General features: G+C 34.9%; 1 protein-coding gene across 1 annotated transcript in view; it reads left to right on the top strand.

Moving 5' to 3' along the window:
* DNAH12 (dynein, axonemal, heavy chain 12) overlaps positions 1-21,064 on the top strand; it is a 71,615-nt gene that overhangs the window by 40,391 nt on the left and 10,160 nt on the right. Inside the window, exons 42-61 of the mRNA XM_014943279.1 lie at positions 723-901; positions 2,441-2,633; positions 2,724-2,885; positions 4,884-5,078; positions 5,859-5,992; positions 6,339-6,501; positions 6,942-7,022; positions 7,717-7,893; positions 8,704-8,835; positions 9,277-9,366; positions 10,909-11,049; positions 11,185-11,426; positions 11,876-12,023; positions 13,350-13,495; positions 14,868-15,082; positions 15,983-16,175; positions 17,019-17,211; positions 18,173-18,345; positions 18,846-18,986; positions 19,927-20,085. Coding sequence (XP_014798765.1) covers positions 723-901; positions 2,441-2,633; positions 2,724-2,885; positions 4,884-5,078; positions 5,859-5,992; positions 6,339-6,501; positions 6,942-7,022; positions 7,717-7,893; positions 8,704-8,835; positions 9,277-9,366; positions 10,909-11,049; positions 11,185-11,426; positions 11,876-12,023; positions 13,350-13,495; positions 14,868-15,082; positions 15,983-16,175; positions 17,019-17,211; positions 18,173-18,345; positions 18,846-18,986; positions 19,927-20,085 — 3,257 coding nt within the window. The remainder of the gene's footprint in view (positions 1-722; positions 902-2,440; positions 2,634-2,723; positions 2,886-4,883; positions 5,079-5,858; positions 5,993-6,338; positions 6,502-6,941; positions 7,023-7,716; positions 7,894-8,703; positions 8,836-9,276; positions 9,367-10,908; positions 11,050-11,184; positions 11,427-11,875; positions 12,024-13,349; positions 13,496-14,867; positions 15,083-15,982; positions 16,176-17,018; positions 17,212-18,172; positions 18,346-18,845; positions 18,987-19,926; positions 20,086-21,064) is intronic.

Raw genomic sequence — 21,064 nt, 5'->3', positions numbered from 1 at the left:
GCAGAGCAACTTTTAAAAAAAAGATCTGTCACATCTTTTCTTGGAGATGTAGTAGCATGTACTGAATCTTTGGGCAAAGGGAGATACTATAACAGACATAAACAGAGTAATTTTTAAATCACTACCACAAAAGTAGCAGGGGTCTGCACATAGTACAGTACCTGCAAGGAGAAACAGAAGTATAAATGGATTTCCCAAGACCTGATTTAAGGATAAGGAGACATTCCCTTTTTAAATTTAGCTTGTGACTGATACTGCATGGTAAACAGCATTCTGTAATTGTTATGAGATTTTAGCATTTACAATGTTGCATAATCACATTATACTGAATGCCTTGTCTTCTTTTTTCTCCCCCTTTCTCCCCCTGTCATTTCATTGATGTATAGACTAAATGATTTTGTGGACTTTGTTTTTCATTTCATAATATATTGAAAACTGCTAAACATACATAAATTTGGTATAATCTGAAGGTCATGATTATGAGACTGTTAATAGCTATTTGAGCCAAATATGTTCCAAGAATGATTAAGAATGTGTATTGTTTAATATGGGAAATAGATAATTTTGAGTTGGGTGTTGTCTGCGAGTCAAAATATTTCAGAGTGCTTGTTCTCATGTCTGGAGTATTTTTCTAAATTCTCCTTTGTTTTCTAAAATTCCAATGAGGAACATGTTCATTAAATATTAAACTTGACTTCATAATTTGTTGAATATTTACCAAGGTAACAGAAGAAAACATGAGAAGTTTGTTTTTTGGTGACTACATGAGTCCAGAACTTGAGGGAGATGAAAGACTTTATGTTGAAATTCCAAGCCTGCAGGAGTTCGGTGATGTTGTGGAACAATGTCTGGATGAATATAATCAAATGCACAAAACAAGAATGAACCTTGTAGTTTTCAGGTGCATACAATCTGTATTAATAAGAGCTTTAAGCGGTAGTTGGCAGCATATCCAATTTTTTGGGCTGTGTTTTCTGTATGTTTCCCCCCTTTTTGCATCCACAAAAGCCCTTGTAGTTTTACACCTTTTTTGGATGAAAGTGGATTTTTCTCTTTTGCCCCTGCTTTTTCTATCCGAAAGTAAATAATGAGAAGTTTTTCTCCTAAGGGGCTTTGAATATATTCTTTGGTTGTTATAGAGACATTGTGCACCCAATTAGGTGAGCACTCTAGTTCTGCTAGGCCTCTGTTACTGGTGAAGATGGGTGTCAGTTTTGCCTGCAGCCACTGGACTTCCATTTCACCAAGGACAAGGATTCTAAGTTTGTGAGGTGCAGAGCAAGATAGAGCAAAATCAGACCTAGCTGTCTGCTCTGTTATTATGCAGCACAGCCATGCCCTGCTTCAGGACATGTACCCAACATGTTGCTGCAGCTAATCCTGTGAAATTTTAGACCCTGCAGGCAGCTGTTGTTACCTTCACTTGTGATCAGGCAGAGCTACAACTGAGACAGATTAGGAGATCACAATTCCTTCCTCCTCCCTATTGCTAGAGATTTCTGCCTCTTCGTTTTTGCCAGTGTAACTGAACACATAGATGCTTTGTGAAGGTGACTAGGGTTAAACACTTCTGCTTTTTTTAAACAGCTAAACAGTTTTTTTAGTCTAGGTAATTTTGACAATGTGGATTTGTGGGTAGCTGTATATACAGCTCTGTTGGGAGTTTGGAGAGTTGGCAGACTCTGATCAGAGGCCATTCCTGAGTGCAGAAGCAATATCCCAGTTACCTCACTGAACAGCAGCCAGGAGAGCATGTCTGACTGTAGCCTTAAAGTCCAATCTCATTGATAACATCTGGATTTGACTCCTTTCTTTTTCTAACCAGTGAAAGTAACCAAGAATTTATCTTTCTTTAAATGCTTTAACCTTTTTTGAGACCACTTTAAACTGCTGCTCAGCTTGCTTTAACTACCTGCTTAAGCAGGTGATCTCCTGTAGATCTTGTTGTGTATTCTGAGATAAATTATGCTCGTGTTTTCACAATAGATAGCACTCTCAATAATGTGCAGACACTGCTTTCTGAAGATGTTGTTATAACATCTATTTCACATACAAGTTGTAAAACACTGTCAGAGGCAGGAGAGGTTACACTTCAAGAAAGTTAAAACTGATAATACTGCTATGATTTAGAAGTAGAGAATTTCTGTTATTTTTTGTTTTCTTTGACACTTTTATCCATATAGTGCTCTTATTCTCACTGCTGCCAGTTCCTTTTAGTAATTTGTAACTTAGTACTGATATTTGTATAATAGAAGAGTAGTGAGTTTAATTTTATTTTGTGGTGCATACCCACTACATTTCTTCCTCTTCCCCACCACCCCACCCCACATTCAGAAATTTGTTTTGGAGATGCTGCTTCTATACTTATTTCACAGATTTATAGGTGCACAAATGTGTATGTATTTCTGCCATTCTGGTAATCAGCACGTTTCAAATATAGGTATATGTTGGAACATTTGTCTCGTATAAGCCGTATTCTGAAGCAGCCAGAGGGTAATGCTTTGTTGGTTGGAATGGGAGGAAGTGGACGTCAGTCTTTGACCCGTTTAGCAGCATTCATGTCAAAAATGTGTGTTTTTCAACCAGAGATTTCCAAGACCTATGGTACAAATGAGTGGAGAGAAGATCTGAAAGTGAGTATTAATAATCTCTCTGCATTTGGACTTAATTTTGAGGAAAGATGTTATGGAATATACAATATTTTAACTATCTTGCATTTTCAGAGTCTTCTGAAGAATGCAGGTGTAAAAGGCTTGAAAACCGTGTTTCTAATCACAGATGCACAAATTAAAGAAGAAAGCTTTTTAGAAGATGTTGACAGTGTCCTCAACACTGGGGAGGTACCCAATATTTTTGCACCAGATGAAAAACAAGAAATTATAGAGGTATCTTCAGAAATTCTCTTTAATATCAACTCCCTATTAAGCTATTTTGTCAGTTCAGAGTCAAGTCTGGCTTTTGGGTATATGCATTTAATTCTGTGGCTCTTTTGGGGACCTTATGTAGATCAGCCAGTTCTTAGTAAACTTACGGAGTAGCTTATGCCTACTCCTAGCTTTAACTCTGACCTGGCGTTCTGTTCACAAACATATTAAGTTGTGCACATAGAGAACTTTGTTCATAAATATCCCATGGCCATAGTAACTTTTTGCAGTGTATTGTGGAGAAGAAGAATGTACATCATAATGTTTTCATTGATTAGTTAAGGACAAAGACAATTTTTGAGAAAATACAGCCTGCCCTTGTCAATAGATTCCTGCTTTCTAGGGCACTAGATCATTATTAGACAGAATTTAATAGTCATGACATTTATTCTCAGAGAGAAGTTGGGGAAGGATGCTCCATGAATTCAGCTTCAGAAGAGCGATGTATTTGGGCATTTTAAAAAAAATTCTAACTAAAATCAGGCTTGGATTTTCAAAATACAGTCACCAGTTGTGAGGGAGAGGCACCAATCTTTGTATACATCAAGTTGGAAACTTAATGTTATCTAACAGTATTTGGAACTTTATGCTGTGCTGTCTTTATATCTCTGTGGTGCGTTTACTAATAACTTACTGAAGCCTGCTTCTAGTTGACATTCAAAGTGGTTCTGAGTACACATACAAATATTCTTTATTGAAATAACTCTATCCCTTGATAAATGTTAGTGGGTGTTTTTTTCTTGAGCTTAAGTTATGGAGCATGTTGATACCTGCGTTCCATGTATTTTGCAAAGAAGTCAGATTATAATTCTAATCACCTTTCTCTATTACTGTTTCATTCTTGTCAGGTAAATAATAATAACAATATTAAGATAATGTGGCACTTTTACAATTTTACAGCTTGTATGAACGTATTCACTTGGTATATGCTAGGATGTGGTACCTATCTATAATATGGCAACTGGACCAAAGTTGGTTTTCCCTCATTTATATCTTCTCCATACAAATATTTCCACTTTTATTCTGTACTAAACTAATTGAAGTATTTTTTTTCAAATTTTTTATTTTATTTTATTTTATTTAAAATGTATTTAAGTTGCAGGATTATGTAAAGTATGCATGCTTTTGTGGAAGAATAATTTGAGTTTTAGGAGTTTATAGTCAGTGTTTCATGGATTGTTAATTAATTGAATATAATAATACTTTTATAAAGTAGTCTTTAGTTTCAAATCTAGAGGTTTCTTCTTGTTTTGAGAGATTATTGGTTTTGGCAAATGAACAAATGGAATATATTTTGATGGTTGAAACTTAAATCTTCCTCTCCGATTAGGTAAGTGCAATATTAGTGTAATATTAAAGCTTTAAAAGTTCTTGATAAGTTAATGAGTTGAAATGTTGTTTAGGGGACCTATATGGCACTTAAAGTGTAGACAATGAGAAAAACATTTCCTTTTGTGATATTGGCTTTTGGGTAATAAGAGTAGTAATTTGCCTCATCTGTTTGTATCTCCTAAATCTTTGAGTGACTAAAGACTGATTGTAATCAAGCCTGATAGTTGTATATATCATTAGAAAGCTTTGGGTTTTTATTTGTTAAGGGAGCTAATTATGAATTTTGATTTTTCTTTTCTGAGTGTTTCTTAACCTTGTCTCATCTTAATATGTCTTGTCCATCTGGAGCTCATCTTGGGATGGATTTTTAATTTTTGTTCTGATGTATTCTCAGTTGCTCAAGGTGGCAGATGGTAATTTGTAGAATGAGTTCTCAGAGTCACAGATAAATATTGTAATCCTATTCTCAAGTAATATTTAGTACTTGTCCTTGTAGTTTATTCTACCTATTTCATTTATCAATAAAGAATACATGGTGATGCTATCCTTAACAGGTTTGTTATAGGACTTCAGAAGTGCTTAATGAGCAATTATGTAATCATTTTTACTCTATGTATTACTCCTAAGGGTGTTCGTCCAGTAGTTCAGGCAGGCAATAAACATGAAGAACTCAGTCCCTTGGCCTTGTTTGCATTTTTTGTGAACTGCTGCAAAGAAAATCTCCACGTTGTGGTAGCATTCAGCCCAATTGGAGATGCTTTCCGTAATCGTCTGAGACAGTTTCCCTCACTCATAAACTGCTGTACTATTGATTGGTTCCAGGTATGTGAGAATATTTATATTGTTTCCTCAACAAAATACTTCACTTTTCTAACAATCTGTATTTTTATGTCTTCTGTATAGAATTACTCCATGTTTTTCAAAAATTTAAAATAGCATAAGCATTTTTTGTAATATTTTGGGAGCTCTTTGGTGTGTGATCTTATTTCTACAAATAAATTTTATTGCTACAAATTTCACATTGCTGAAGGACTGAATAGTCTTTGTTTGGTGATGGTAATTTATCATTTTATCATATAAGGTATATGTTTTAAAGGACTAGAGAAACCATTTCAGTGTTATTGAAAAATGATCATAATTTCTGCCGCCTCTTAAGCAGATCGCGCATCATGGGAATGACTAGCAAATACAAATCCTGTTTATAGCAGAATAAAGCTTGGAAAATTACTATAGGTAATGATCCTTGATGTCAGTGATGTTACTCTCAATAAAGTGCAGTTAGCTCTATAGCTTGGCCTGGTGCTGACGTCAACTAATTTTTCTGCCAAAGGGTGACATAGACACAGAAACATTTGGATAGAATGGCAATACGTAGCTATTAACTAGAAGATCAGTCGAGAGTTGCCAGAAAAGACTGCATGGGTAGTGACTTTGCTGCCTCATCTAGCCCTTATATCAGCTCATTATTCTTGAGACATAGTTGGGACTAGTATATCTCATTCTGGTGTTTTGAATGGTAAAGTTTTGAAAGTATGTTTTGAAAGTATGACAACAGCTAACAGCTGATTTTTACAAATGCTTCTCTCCTCACTTTTCCCTCAGCCATGGCCTGAAGATGCCCTTGAACGTGTGGCTAATAAGTTCTTAGAAACACTTCAGCTCACAGACAATGAGCGTCAGGAAGTTGTGCCCATCTGTAAATACTTTCATACTTCAGTTTTGTCACTATCTGTAAGGTCAGTCTGTTTCTTTTGAAAACAATTCATTAATTTATAGAAATGTTAAGAGGGAAAAGATTATGTTGTTGAAAGTGCTAAACTGAGCAAGAGAGAACTCAAAAGTTGAATTTTTAGAAGTTGTAAACAACAAAATAGTAGGTGATTGAGTTTCATTTCTTCTCATTTCTGTATTAAAAGTTAATGTATACTATCTACCTGCATAAAAATATTACATAAAATTTTCAAAATTGTTTACTCCTGTTATTTGTCAGTTAGATAACTTTGCTAACAATATTTAAACTAAATAGTTAAACTACTCTTTTTCTTTTCTTTTCTTTTTTTCTTTTTTTTTTTTTTTAAATAGGTTCTTGCAAAGTCTGGGACGCCATAATTATGTTACTCCTACTTCTTATCTTGAGCTTATTGCTGCATTTCAGAATCTTCTTACTCAGAAAAGAGATGCTGTAATGAAAGCCAAGAAGAAGTATGTGAATGGACTGGATAAACTAGCTTTTGCTGAATCACAAGTGAGTTAGGACAAAAATGGAACTGAAAGTGCTAAATGTTTGGCAAAAGCAGGCCTTTTCCTGGAGAAGTCAGTCGAAAAGCATTACTTCAGATTTATTTAGCTTGATCTTCAACAGTAAGAAATGTATTTTGCCTTTTCTTTCCTACAGTCATAGCAGTTGTGCTAGAGGCCACAGACTTCTAAGCATGTATTGCTGAGCAGCATGTGAACAGAGCTCCCCTTTCTTAAGTGGTTAACAGATGACTGTAACTGAATGTACCTCTTAAAATTAGAAATTATGCATATGAGATGAAAAGAAGTCTCTGAAGTGTTTTGATTTGAAGCTGAATTTTGTTCTATCAATACATTAGTCATTAGGTAAAACTAGGTCTTATAGAAATTACTGAAAATTGTACTTGGCACTTCTGAATCCTACCTGATTCTTTTATATATGTACAGGTTGGTGAGATGAAGCAAGAGCTGGTTCAGCTGCAGCCCAAACTGGAACAGGCTAAATTGGATAATGCAAACATGATGAAGGTAGAGTTACACAAATACAACTTTGTGGGTTTTAATGTAAGCATGTGGATACTTGGGATCCATAATTTCACCTTTGTAATAAATAGCTTTGAATGAGGAATTTTACTGACTGCAAAAATACACTTAGCTAGTATGTTACTGTTGCCTCCCAAAGAAGCAAGATTTGATTGATGGTTTCATGCACTTGCTTCTGATTTATAGGTGTTTTTACAGATACAGTGATATGTCTTCTACATGTTCTTACAAACCTTTAAGAAAAATAGATGTCACTTCTGTAGAACTGAAAAGGGAGTACTTGGATGAAGGCTCAACTCATCACTGAAATGAAAATAAATTTCAGTAGTCAATGTTATAGGCTCTGAAGCTATGCAAACTCACTATAAAAGCTAGTTGTTTTTTAGTTACAGCCTGACGCACATAGTTTCTTGTCTCCTGAATTTCAAACATATTTTAAATAGCTTTCATTGACAGTAATCTGATTTCATGCAGTTTACCTACCGTTAAGCTCCATGATAAAGTCACATCATGCTAAGAAACAAATTATTCCCTTAATATAAATTGAAAATATATCAAAATATTGAAATACATTTTCTTTTTATATTTTACAATATTCCGTAAGTGCTATAATATGTGATTTCAGGTTTTGTGATCATTCACTGCTTAATAGGAAGCTCATGCATGTGTTTTTCTCTAGACTATAGAAATAGAATCTGCTGAAGTGGAACAAAAAAGAAAAACTGTAAAAGTAGATGAAGAAATTGCTACAGGAAAGGCTGAAGAAGCTCAGGCATTGAAAAATGAGTGTGAGAGTGACCTGGCAGAGGCAATCCCAGCCCTGGAGGCCGCACTTGATGCTCTTGACACTTTGAAGGCAAGCTGATCGAAATTTCAGCATTTGAAGGAGTTATTTAACATGATGAAACTCTTCCACTTATTTGGGAAAGAATGCACTAAAATTAAAAGTATTTGAAAAGTGTTAAATTTCCTTGGTTTGGCAAAGAAGGGGACTTATACAGTCATTGTTCAGAGTATTTCCTCTTCATGTACTCAGAATAAAAGCAGGGGGTTGTCAAGGAAGGCATGCATTTTAAAAATTGTTTATTGGCAAGAATGCCTACATGTGGGAAAAGTAACCAGAACCTGCGATTAGCAGCAATGTTATCAGGAAACTCATCCTTTTTCAGCTAAGTTAATGTTAACTGCCAGTGTATAATATGGCATTTGTTTACAGCTAAGAATATTTGGATCTTTGGTTTAAAGGCTTTTTCCTTGTTGTGACTTAACACATGATCTGAAAGCAGTATTGTTGAGAAAGCCCTGCAGGATTTTAGTATAGTATGAGGTAGTTTAGTAGGAGTTGTGAAGTATATGAGATGTCTTAGATGACACTTATGGAAATGTATCAAAAATACTCTGATGTGGACTTTTTAAAGTAGAATTTTAATGGTAATTTTAGTATCATTTTTACAGTTGCTAGCATTTATTTAATTTTTTATTGCATAGGATACATTGATGGATATTGTTAACTGTCTTGCTAACACTGTATTATCCTTCTAAAAGTCTTCTATAGTTATGTTCATTGGTAAAATAATTCCCCTTTTTTTCTGTTAATTTATTCATCTTAGTGGTGAAAAAGTCTTAACATTTGTCATAATTTTTTTAAATGTGATTTTTATTTTAGCCTTCTGATATATCAATTGTCAAATCAATGAAAAATCCTCCATCTGGTGTCAAACTTGTCATGGCTGCGATCTGTGTCATGAAGGACATAAAACCTGAAAAGATTGCAGATCCTTCTGGGACTGGAGGCAAGGTAAAATGGTAGACAGTAGTTCCAAATAAAACTATAATTCATGTTCTTAACAGAGCACTTGATCAATAAACCACATCACTCAAGGTCCACTAAAGTAGGCAATACTTATGGCCTCCATCCTTAATTTTACTGAAAACTTCCAGAATTCCAAATTTTCTAAGTTCTGTAATGTACAAAGAGAACACATTTAATTTCCTTGACTCGTATTTTGATAAAAGATGATACATAACTCTTCACTGAGACACTGTTCAGTTTTTGGCTTTAATTATGGGTTGGGAAAAATGTTTGATCTGGTAGACTTTCTCCTTTATTGATGTCTCAAGGAGATATAAGGTCATCAGTATTAAATATGTATGAATTTTTAACTAAAGGAGATTTGACATTTTTTGTTTGTGTGTCTGTTTTAAAGCTTGAAAAGATATTTCCTACTATGTTTTGTAGATTTTGGATTACTGGGGTCCAAGCAAGAAGCTGCTTGGTGACATGAATTTCTTAAAGGATTTGAAGGAGTATGACAAGGACAATATTGCAGTAAGGCTTCTGTGTAATTTTTCAGCGTTTTTTATCATGTAGACATTTTCTTGCAGGTGAAAAAATTAAAATTAGAAAATACTATATCAGAGACCCCATTTGTCCCAAGTTAGTCAACTTTTGTTATGACCAAGGATCTTTACAAGATGAAAGGGTGTCTCTATAGGAGTATGGTCATGTCAAGCGAGTCAGACTTCCTCAGGGTGAGCCTTGTAAGTGACGTTTTAGAATGGTTTTAGAATTCCCTTTTGGGAATTTCTGAAACTTCTATACAGCCTGGCTTCTGTTTGAATGAAATGTCCTTCTGTGCACAAATGTTTCTTACTTTGCAATTTATAGGTAGTATCTCAACAAAAAGCAAAAATAACACATAAAAAACTATCAGAGTAAATTGTCCTGTCCATTATCCTGTGTCCATAAATAAGCAGGTGCCTTGGAATAGGAATTATCTATATGTGTATATATATATATATATAACAATCTATCCAAATAGTCTTCCAGCCTCCACCACTTCAAATGAAGGACTTCCAAAGCTAGATGTAGTTTCTGTGTGTTTAGTAGCTTGCAGTGGATCTGTCTTCTGTAATTTCTCTACTCCTTTTAAGGCCATGTAAACTTTTTGTATCTACAAGATCTTTTTACAAATCATTCCAGAAGTCTGCTGTAAGTGGAATGAAGAGCTGTCTCCTGTTTCTTCTGAACCTGAGTCCTTTTAGCTCCATTTCATGTATTCTGCTTTGAGGTTTGGTTGGTTGTGGGGTTTTTTGTGCAATGAGTGAACATTTCCAACCTTCCTATGCTTTTTTTGGTGCTAGTTTTTCTAAATAAATTACTTGGTATTATGAACATTTTTTCGCTTTTTAAAAAACTGCCCACATTGGTGCTTTTCTTGATGGCTGTTTCTAATGGTATTATTTTGATTAAATGAATGCTGACAAAATGGGTAGTATTTTGTTCAGTATACTAGAAGATACACAATGAATGCAGAAATTTACTATTATATAACTTTATTTAAAACATGACCATTTCCCCCAAAAGATCTCTCTATCCAATAGTGTGATTCTTGCTGTTTGCCCAATTCAGTGGGAATTGAATATGCTTTGATCTTTTTTAAAACTGATCCCTAAAAGTAGATACAAGCAATGTAATTCATTTCGATTTTATTTTACATTAATAGAATTAAATTTTTATAATGAGCCCAAACAGCTGTGTCTTTTGCATATTTTTCACAAGGGAGAGCATCAATTAAGGCTTCTATGTGACTGTAATGCTCTTAGCACTTAGGTAGCTGCACATGGAAGACATACCAAATGCATGATTATAAAGGATAAGGGTAGGATTAGGATGAAAACAAGAAAAGATCACAAAGCATGATAGGAAAATCAAAAGAAACAAATAAGCAGTATTTTCTACCACAATTATTACTGAGTAGTTCTTGTAGTTCTTTCCTGTTTCGCTCTGTAGAGAAACAGCAATCAATCAGTGTAAGTTTAAAGTGTCAGACATGAGACTTTGATGAGCTGTAATGCTTTTGTTATCCAGGCAGCTATCATGCAGAAGATTCGGGCTGAATATTTGACAAATCCCGAGTTTGATCCACAAAAGGTGGCTAAAGCTTCCTCGGCAGCAGAGGGTTTATGCAAATGGATTATGGCAATGGAGGTGTATGACAGGGTTGCAAAGGTGAGTTTTTGATTGCAGTCCCTCAGAGCTATGAAATCTTTTCTTTGTTTGGTATATTTACTCTGAGCATTGCATTAAATCATAAAGTTACCAAAATGTGCTTTAAACATTTGTTTATTGGTTGTAATTGAATAGGTGGTTGCACCCAAGAAAGATCGTTTAAGAGAGGCACAGCAGTCCTTAGCAGAGACACTGACACTCTTGAATCAGAAGAGAGAAGAACTTGCAGCAGTTGAAAATCGTTTGGCTGCTTTGGAACGAACCTTCACTGAGAAAACTGAAGAAAAGGCTCGTTTAGAATTCCAGGTTGATCTGTGTGCTAAAAAACTAGAACGAGCAGAGAAGTTGATTGGAGGCCTGGGTGGAGAGAAATCAAGGTCAGGTTAAAGCTCAAATGTCAGACATAGCAGCCATTGTAGAAACAGAATTTGAACTTTACTTCTCTGAGCCTTTCATGTTGTATCTCTGGCAGAGGGCTGCTGAAGAGTGTAACAGTCTGGGCTTTGAAAGATTCCTAATTGTTTGTAATGTAAAAATATGGGCAGCATCATTGAAGGAGAATTGTAGATAAGTCTTAAAAATAAGAATCATAGAGTACCAGGTTGGAAGGGACCTCAAGGATCATCTTCTCCAACCTTTCTTGGCAAAACCATGGTCTAGACAAGATGGCCCAGCACCCTGTGAGAATAAAATACATAAGTGCTGTGTCCTTATTCTCCACCTGAAGTTAAGATAAACAACAACAACAAAGGTTGATTTGTGTTGCCAATATCATTAATGTGGAGTTGTCAGTACCATTTTTTTCTGTATTTTCTGCTTGTCATAGGTGGAATAATGCTGCAAATGATCTTCAAGACGTATATGATAATTTGACGGGAGATGTTCTGATATCAGCTGGTGTGATAGCATATCTGGGAGCTTTTACTGCTGGATTTCGACAGGAATGTACCAAGGACTGGAGCAAACTGTGCAAGGTCAGAAGGTCATCTTAGATTTAAAAGTGTTTGCTTTTTTCAGATTACTGTGAAAGACCTCGCTTGTCATTGATCTTAATATTAACCTAGTAAAACTCATTAAGATCAATGGGATAAATACTACTGATCCAATATTCTGTAAATTTGAGTTACATGAAATCAATGAATTTACTGTAGACTTAAAGTAGCATGTCAGAAACAAGAGCACATCATTGACTTTTTAAGTCTTGATTACTAAAAATCTCAGAATTGTCTCTTTTTGCCTTTAAATAAAAGAATTAAATTTAAAATGCAGTTATGTGTAACGTAAAAAAAATTATATAATAACTTGCACTGCCACCTATTTATATGTTAATTAAATGGTTGATTGTGCTGTTTGAAAAGGAAGAGTTCCAACATACTTATACTAATGCCATAATTCATAAATCAAATGATGCCAGGACTTGTGCACCTTCAGCTTCCTTAGATGGTCTCGAACATGGTCTTCACCTACAGCGGGCAGTTCCTCATCCTCCCAGTCTCTGCCTTTGCCTTGTGTGGCTAGAGCCCTTGCTGGTCAAGACAGAGGCAAAAAAGTCATTGAGTACTTCAGCCTTCTCCTGGGTGTCCATGTCTCCTATTTCCTTCCTAAGTGGGCCCATATTTCCCCATCTGTCTTTTGTCGCTGGCATACCTATAGAAGCTTTTCTCATTGCCCTTGAAGTCCCTGGCCACTTAGCTTTCTTAAGTTGATCCCTGCCTGCTCAGACAATTTCTCTATATTCCTCCCAGGCTTCCTGTCCTTTCTTCCACCCTCTGCAAGCTTCCACTTTCTGTTTGAGATTGTCCAGGAGCTCCTTGTTCACCCCTTCAGGCCCCCTGACGTTTTTGCTCAACTTCCTCTTTGTTGGGATGCATTGCTCCTGAGCTTGAAGGAGGTGATCTTTGAACATAAGCCAGCTTCCTTGGGCCCTTCGTCCCTTCAGGGCTTTATCCCATGGTACTTTTCCAAGCAGATCCCTGAAGAGGTCACAGAATGTTCTCCTGAAGTCCAGGGTAGTGAGCTTACTGTTTGCCCTCCTCACTGCCCTAAGGATCTTGAACTCCACCATCTCATGGTCACTGCAGCCAAGGCTGCCCTTGAGCTTCATGTTTTCCACCAGCCCCTCCTTGTTGGTGAAACATGGTCCAGCACGGCACCTCTCCTTGTTGGTTATACTTGACGTATTTCAAACTCTTAAAAAGAAACGTGCAGAGTCACTTTGGATTGAAGTAGATTTTAATAAAAGATGTAAAAGAACATGGAATAAAGATACATGGAATTTTCTTTTCTTTTTTTTTTTCCAGGAGAAAAATATCCCTTGTTCTGAGAATTTCTCTTTGAGTAAGACTCTTGGTGACCCAATAAAAATAAGAGCCTGGAATATTGCTGGTTTGCCAACTGATGTATTTTCTGTAGATAATGGGGTCATTGTTGACAATTCAAGGCGATGGTAGGTGACAAAAAGGTTTACTTTTAAAATCAAAACAAGTTTTTACTTTTTAAAGTAAAACAATTAAATGTCTGGAGACAATGTAGCTTGTGTAGAAACAATGTACTTGAGACCAGTAGTTGAATCTTTATACCCAGCTCCTGTGAAATTTAAGGGGTATAACAATCTAGAGATTTGTGTATGCAATTACTTGGAAGCTTCCCTTTCAGGAGATCCAGTGCTTTGGATAAAGTTATTTGTTGGGGTTGTTTCATTTGGCTTTTTTTTTTTTTTTTAAAGGTATCTTGTCCTATTACTAGCTAATGAAGCATTTCTAAGAATTGGTTTTAGAACTGAACAGAAATCCTCATTCTTTACATGCTTAATGCTAAGATTGAGGTTATATAAATGGCAGAGTCCAGATATACCACAATCCATTTCAAGTTCTTGCAGTTATAAGGCTATCAGATGACATTTTTGTGTTTTATAGACGTTTATTGTGCGTGAAACTCGCATCTATATAAACGATTCTTTTAGGACTTGTAACGACTTTTTTTTTTAATGCCAACTGAAATTCTATTTCAAGGTTGATATCTATTACATTATATGAAGACTTCTAATATCTGTCTGCAAATAATCTCCACTCATTAGAAATACAAGATTGTCAAACTTCCTGGTGATCTTCTTGTCATCTGTGTTCTCTTAAGAATTAGTCTTCATGATAGATTCAGATTACAGTGTGTAATTCCATTTTTAGAATGTTGCTTAGTTCTCTGAGGATGCAGTTAGAAGTGTTTGATACCATTCATGCCTGATGAAATACATACATACAGATGAAATCAGCAAGTAAACAGGGGGACAAGGCTGTTGAACAAAATTAAACTAGTGTCATCTTTCCCTGACCCACTTACATTTCCAGTCTTATGCTAGCTGATATACCAACATAACAGATTTAAATTGCAACTACTTGTTTACTTTTCTTTTTTTAAGTGAAAAACTATATGAGCAAGAACTCAAAATTTGTAAAAACATATACATTCTAAATACAGAGAGTTCCAGGGGAGAGGCAGAACAAGATTTTACAAGAATTCTGCATTCTGGTGTCTTTCATTAAAAATGTGATGAACTCTTTTTGCAACTCTTGAAACTATTTTTGGCATTACTTTTCATATTATGGTAAAACACCTATACCTCTGTTTTTCACTGATCTCTTAAAATAACAGAATCAAAATTGTATCACTTTTTCCTTGACAGCTTGATACAGAAACATTTCTAAATAGCTTAAAATTTACTCCTGCTTAAAATAAGTATTTTTATTTTATATAGCTTAAAAATAAATAGCTTAAAAAAAAAACTCCTGCAAGCACTGAGAAAACTGTCTTGTATGTTCTAGGCCATTAATGATTGATCCTCAAGGTCAAGCAAATAAATGGATCAAGAATTTTGAGAAGGAGAACCGCCTGAATGTTATCAAGGTCAGTGACACAGATTATATGAGAACCCTGGAGAACTGCATTCAGTTTGGCACTCCACTTCTGCTAGAAAATGTTGGAGAAGAACTAGATCCATCGCTTGAACCTCTGCTACTTAAACAGACTTTTAAACAAGGTACAGCAAAATTAATTTTGATCGCTGAAGTAGATTACATTGCCATTCATCTCACAATCTATGGACTGCCTATGTTTTTCTTATTACTCTCAGGTTTACTGCAGCCTGTGGTAGGAGAAAGGCACCTTTGCAACAGCCTGAAGTTTTATTTTTTAATAAGTATCATTCATATATCGTATTCTGTGTGAAAACCTTCACTGTGTCACTATAGGAGACTAAGCAAAGACACTTGACTCAGCAAAGGGAAGAGACTCAGTGAAATTATGTCCTGCTTGTTCATTTTCATATGTTTTAGTCTAATATTTACTAACTTTTGCACAAATCAAGAAAAGCTGTCAAGGCATTTTGCTTAAGGCACAATTTTCCTGTGTTTCTCTGAAACTTGTTAAGTAGCTATGAATTTGGTTTTCAACTTTTCATCATGGAAACGGACAGAAAAATGCAGATAAACACAAATACGTTTTCTTTCTTTCTTTAATAGGCTATCTTTACTGGTTTTCACGTTCATACTTTAAAAAAAAAAAGAAAGGAAAAGCTCAAACACTTTTTTTTCCTTTGAGTTTCCTATTTCTGGCAGGTAATTCAAGGCAATAATAGTCTGTAAGAATATCATATTGAGAATAATTCCATGGCTCTCTGTTACCATCTCTGGTATTGTGTATGCACATTCAAAGTACAGTACTAATTGGATTGACTCAATTTCATCTGCTAAGACTAAAATGTGACCTTACTGAAGTGTGTGAGAATTTTTCAGAGTATCAGATTTATTTATTTATTTTTACTTTTCAGGACATTTTTCATTGACAAGAAATTTGCTTTTATTTAGTAAAAAAAATATATTTTTCTGTAAGTAATTAAAGTAGGTAATGGTTTTCTTAACATTTCTCATCTTAACATTAGGAGGTGTGGAGTGTATCAAGCTTGGTGAGGCCATTATTGAGTATTCCAATGATTTCAAGTTTTTTATTACCACAAAACTGAGAAATCCGCATTATATGCCTGAACTTGCTACAAAAGTTTCTTTACTCAATTTTATGATAACACCAGATGGACTTGAAGACCAATTGCTAGGTATTGTCGTAGCAAAAGAGAGGTAAGTCTCTCTTTATGGCAAATAGCCATTTAGATTTTTTAAGGCATAATTCCAAGGAAATGAGAGATTAATTTTTTATAAACCAAAATTAATGTTACATGGTATAAATGTTGTTCAGTTGCAACTTGGGGGGGGGAAGATGTTTTTTCTAGTTTTCATATCTAAAAAGTTGGGGGAACAGATTGTCATGTTTACTGTGAGGTAAGTGTACTCAGGTTACTTAAAATAGCAGATGTAAAATTATTGGTTTTTTTCATGGCACTCTTCTCCTGAAATATTCTTTAAATTCTAGAAAACTATGTAAATATTATTTGAAGTTTAAACTATTCTTTTGATTTTTGCAATGTGATGGAGCTACCAGACAAGGATGCAGAATTATGAGGATTTTGTTTTAAGTTCTTATGAAATAAATGCACAGTACCTCTGAAACTGATTATGGGTCTTATCTGAACCCTCACAGAGATAAAGAGAAGTAGTATCTGGGTTGTATGGAAATGTCTATGTGATTGGGCTAAAAAAAAAAGAGTTTCCAGCAGTAAATTTACTCCACATACCACACGGTGCTTTTTCAGGCAGCAGGGTTATAATAAAGGAAATGTACTCACATTTTCAAAATGCCAAGATGTTAAAGTTTAGACTATGGTTTCCAAATACTAAAGTTATGCAAAGAAATCTATACTCAGAATTATAAATGTATGCTGAACAATAACAAGCTACTTAAGCTGAAGAGGATATTCACAAATATTTATGGTGGGAAGAGGGAGTCATCTTCATGGGCTTCCTTTACAGACAGTGGAAGATGAACACTGACTGGTTTTGTTGCATGCATTTTTTTTTCATTAGACCAGAATTAGAAGAGGAGAGAAATGCTCTTATCCTTCAGTCTGCAGCAAATAAAAAGAATCTAAAAGAAATTGAGAGGAAAATTTTAGAAACCTTACATTCGTCTGAAGGGAATATTCTGGAAGATGAGACTGCTATTAAGGTCTTGGATTCTGCTAAAATAACAGCTAATGAGATCACTAAAAAACAGCAGGTAAGAAATGTGTATGTGTGCTCTCCTTAACCATACATGGAAATTAAATATTAAAATTTGCAGCTAGCAGCAAGACTGGGAATTAGATGCAAAGCATAAGGAGAAAATTCTGTACTTGTGAAATGTGAAGAGAAATAAAATTGGATCCATTCTAGAATCTTCACTGATTGTTTATTCAGTCTTTAATTTAAAATGCTTTAGAGAATGTGTATCTGTCTATAAGGGTGAAAAGTAATAAATTCTGAAGTTAAGGTAATATGTTAAGATGAAGGAACTAATTCTTTAAAACAAGAAAAAATTTCAGGGACACATTAATAATCTGGGTGACTAATACTGGTATGCAAGCCCATATTCTTTTGTTATACTTAATGCATAAAATACCAGCTGAAGTCAATGAGAGCTAAATGACATTGATAAGAGAATAAAGTTTTTTTAATTACTGTAGACAATATACATCAAATGTTAGTGTTTTCTTCAACTGATGTTGACCTTACTGCTACATATTAATGCTTATCAAATGTAAACTCGGAATTTGTCTGATTGGTCAGATTTTAAAAAACCTTTTTATGTTCAGACTATTGTTTCGTATAATGCTCATTTACAGTAGAAAAAGTAGAGCTTAAATATATAACCAGTCTGAAATTAGTTATATTTTTGAATATTGCAGAGATAGATTGATACTTTTGATGCTAAATGTTGCAAAAAACCTCCTCCTTTGCTTTGACTATTGCATCCTGTAGTGTAGGTAAATAGATCGGGCAGTACTATGTTATGGGTAAGTACTCACTGTACCCAGTGTAGTCATTACCTACTGTGATTGTGCCTTTTGGAATATAAAAGTTGCCTTACTTTGGTGTTATAAAATACTGTGTAGAGCTATTTTAGTAATGTTATTAAGTAGTCATATTTTTGTACAAAGAACACTGAAAGTTTTTCTTTATCCACTACTGTTGATGTTTAGATTGCAGAGAAAACGGAACTTAAAATAGCTGAATCTCGAGAAGGCTATCGAGCTATTGCAAAGCATTCATCGGTGCTGTTCTTTAGTATTGCAGACTTGGCAAACATTGATCCCATGTACCAGTACTCCCTTAGTTGGTTTGTTAACCTCTTCATCAACTCTATTCATGATAGGTAAATATAGTCTTTCTGATGTAAAATAGTTTTCTTTCTCTTATGAACAGTTCTCTACATTTTGGAACCATTTACCTCTTATCCCTCCTTAAATATAGATTTCAGAAACAAAATATGATTTGTTAATGAAGTAAATGCTCTTTTGAGTTACTGTTTGAGCAAATAATGAACTGTAAGCATGTGCTTTGTTTAAGTATTTTGAAGAATGTGACTTATAGAAAGAGCAAGGTCTGGTTCTGAACTAGGCTCCATTATGAACACTGAGTGCCACCATCTAACTGTGGCAAATTGATTTCAGCTAATTATTTTGCTTGGGACTTTTAAAAGAGCTGTAAAACGTTAAGCGTAATTGAAATTTTGGGGAAATGGGTATTGAAGTCCATTGTGGAGTGTGTGGGTCTATTATGGTTCCTCTGCAACCCTAAATAGATTTTGATTTCTTAACTAATTTGCCTAAGTTATTCAATTTGAAGTCTCTTTTTAATTTCTTTTCTTTTTAGTAACAAATCCAAACTTTTGGAGAAGCGACTTCGGTATCTTAATGACCACTTCACATACAATTTGTATTGCAATGTGTGTCGTTCACTGTTCGAAAAGGACAAGCTGCTCTTCTCATTTTTGCTATGCTGTAGTCTTCTCATGTAAGCTCATTTTTGTGAAGTCTCTTAATAACAGAAACTAATGGTTTTCTGATCAGGGGAAAAGGTACTGATGAGATAGCATATTCTTGTGCATATCACTAATAATGCCTTTGGAGTAATGACATGAATGTTTGGGGTTTTCTAATACTGATAGTATTTACAAGTGAACGAGTATGTGAGTGCATGTAACTACTGGACACATTGTGAAAAAAACATTCTTATGCTCATTTACATCAATGTTTTTGTCAATGATACATCTTTGACTCCTTTTAAAGGACCTGGGTAGTGCTACATAGCATCCTTATGTCACGAACAATTGCTATTATTTAAGAAAACGTTTGAGAAAGAAATCTAAGACAGTAATGCAGTGTCCCAACAGCTTCTAGGCTTTTGTCTTTGTTTTTCATTTTCTCCTTTTTCTTTTGTCCTTTTGCATACATAATGAGATCTCGGTTGTAGTCTTTTCCACCTACCACTTCTTTTTAGTTTTGTCTTGCTGGGGTTTTGCAATTTTGTGTGAATATGTTGTGAAAGGAAATATAAGTTCAAAATTGCACAATTATGATGATAATGTGCACACTTACATAATTACATGGTGTACACAGCTGTATATGGACTGTTCCTGGGCCAATTTGTAAGGTTACTATGTTCCCAGAACCTTTATATTTCCTATAAAGCCTTTAAAAATCAGGAATGATTGTGCTTTTTAAAAACAAATAAGCAGATATATACCAGTTGCCTCTTGAAACCCTTGTTGTACTCTTAATCAGGCATTTTTACCGTACGGTTTAACTGAATAGAATACTGAGATCTGATCTCATCCGTTACTTCAGTACAAGTATTACTAAATGGCAGTGAAGTGTAATTAATGTTGAACAACTCTTTACATTATGTAAAATTGTATCTCAATAACTGTATATTATCCATTTTTTAAATACAGGGCTAAAAATGAAATAGAACAGCAAGAGTTTATGTTCTTACTAACTGGGGGTGTGGGTCTCAAGAACAAGTACAAGAATCCAGATCCATCTTGGCTATCAGATAAGAGCTGGGATGAATTATGTCGTGCCAGTGAAATCCCAGCTTTGAAAGAACTGAGGTATAGTCAAATGTTGATGTGAATTAGCCTTAATTATTTTTAAGCAAAGCACGTGTAACATGCTGAAAGAAATGTTTCCTATACGTTTTCTAAACCAGTGCCAGAATGCCAACGTGGTAAAAGAAGCCCTTTTTCATCATTAGGTTTGCTTCACCTATTTTAGTCAAGCATTCAGATTGCTAATTATAACATTATTTAATTAAACTGTTTTCCTAAATTATTTGAGGCATTCCATAAAGAAATTTTTCTTTTGGAATGTCTCCATGGTAGAGAAACAGTGTTTCAAGGGGGTCCATGGAGGCCAAAGGAAGTATATGTAGCAAAATTCTACTGCAGTGCTGCAGTAGGAATTTTTCTGATAAAATCTAATCTCCTGAAATCAGGAAAATTTCACCCTGGATTTGAATAGAATTTAACCATAAATTCATGTTTGTATAAGTCTTGCGTATAAATAGCTGACGCAACACGAATATTAGGAGGATTTGGATCTGACTGTGGAAACACTGCTCTGTTAGAAGAAATTATTTGGGGCTGGTTTGTGTTTTATATCCCTTTGGAGTTTTAGTAGCGATGTGGAGGCCCTTAAATAGTCTCAGTATTGTCGCATTGCAGTGGATGTACTTGAATGTTGTATTAAGGAAAATAATAATTTTTTTTCCTAGTTTGATTTCCCAATAACTTTCTTCGGTTAAAGAGTGAGGTTTTCCTGAAATATGAGAGGCAGAAAGTTCACCCAGACCTTTGAAGGTCCAGGCAGTGCTGGCTGGAGGAATAGGCAGATCAGAACCTTTCAGATCAAGTGTTGTATGTCGTCAATAGCATGGTGGGAAAAGGTTTTTCACTCTTCAGCATGGAGAAGCTCAAGTGTAGGATTATTTGCTGATGTAGATGTGGAGTGGCTTGTATGACAATGCAATGTAATTGGCCTTTGATAAACATCAAAAAAGAGATTCCAGGTACTTACTGTAATTGTAACTGA

This window comes from Calidris pugnax, unplaced genomic scaffold (genome assembly GCF_001431845.1).
Source record: "Calidris pugnax isolate Ruff unplaced genomic scaffold, ASM143184v1 scaffold128, whole genome shotgun sequence".
In the NCBI taxonomy this organism is placed as follows: domain Eukaryota; kingdom Metazoa; phylum Chordata; class Aves; order Charadriiformes; family Scolopacidae; genus Calidris; species Calidris pugnax.
This window is presented reverse-complemented; position numbering and strand designations above follow the sequence as displayed.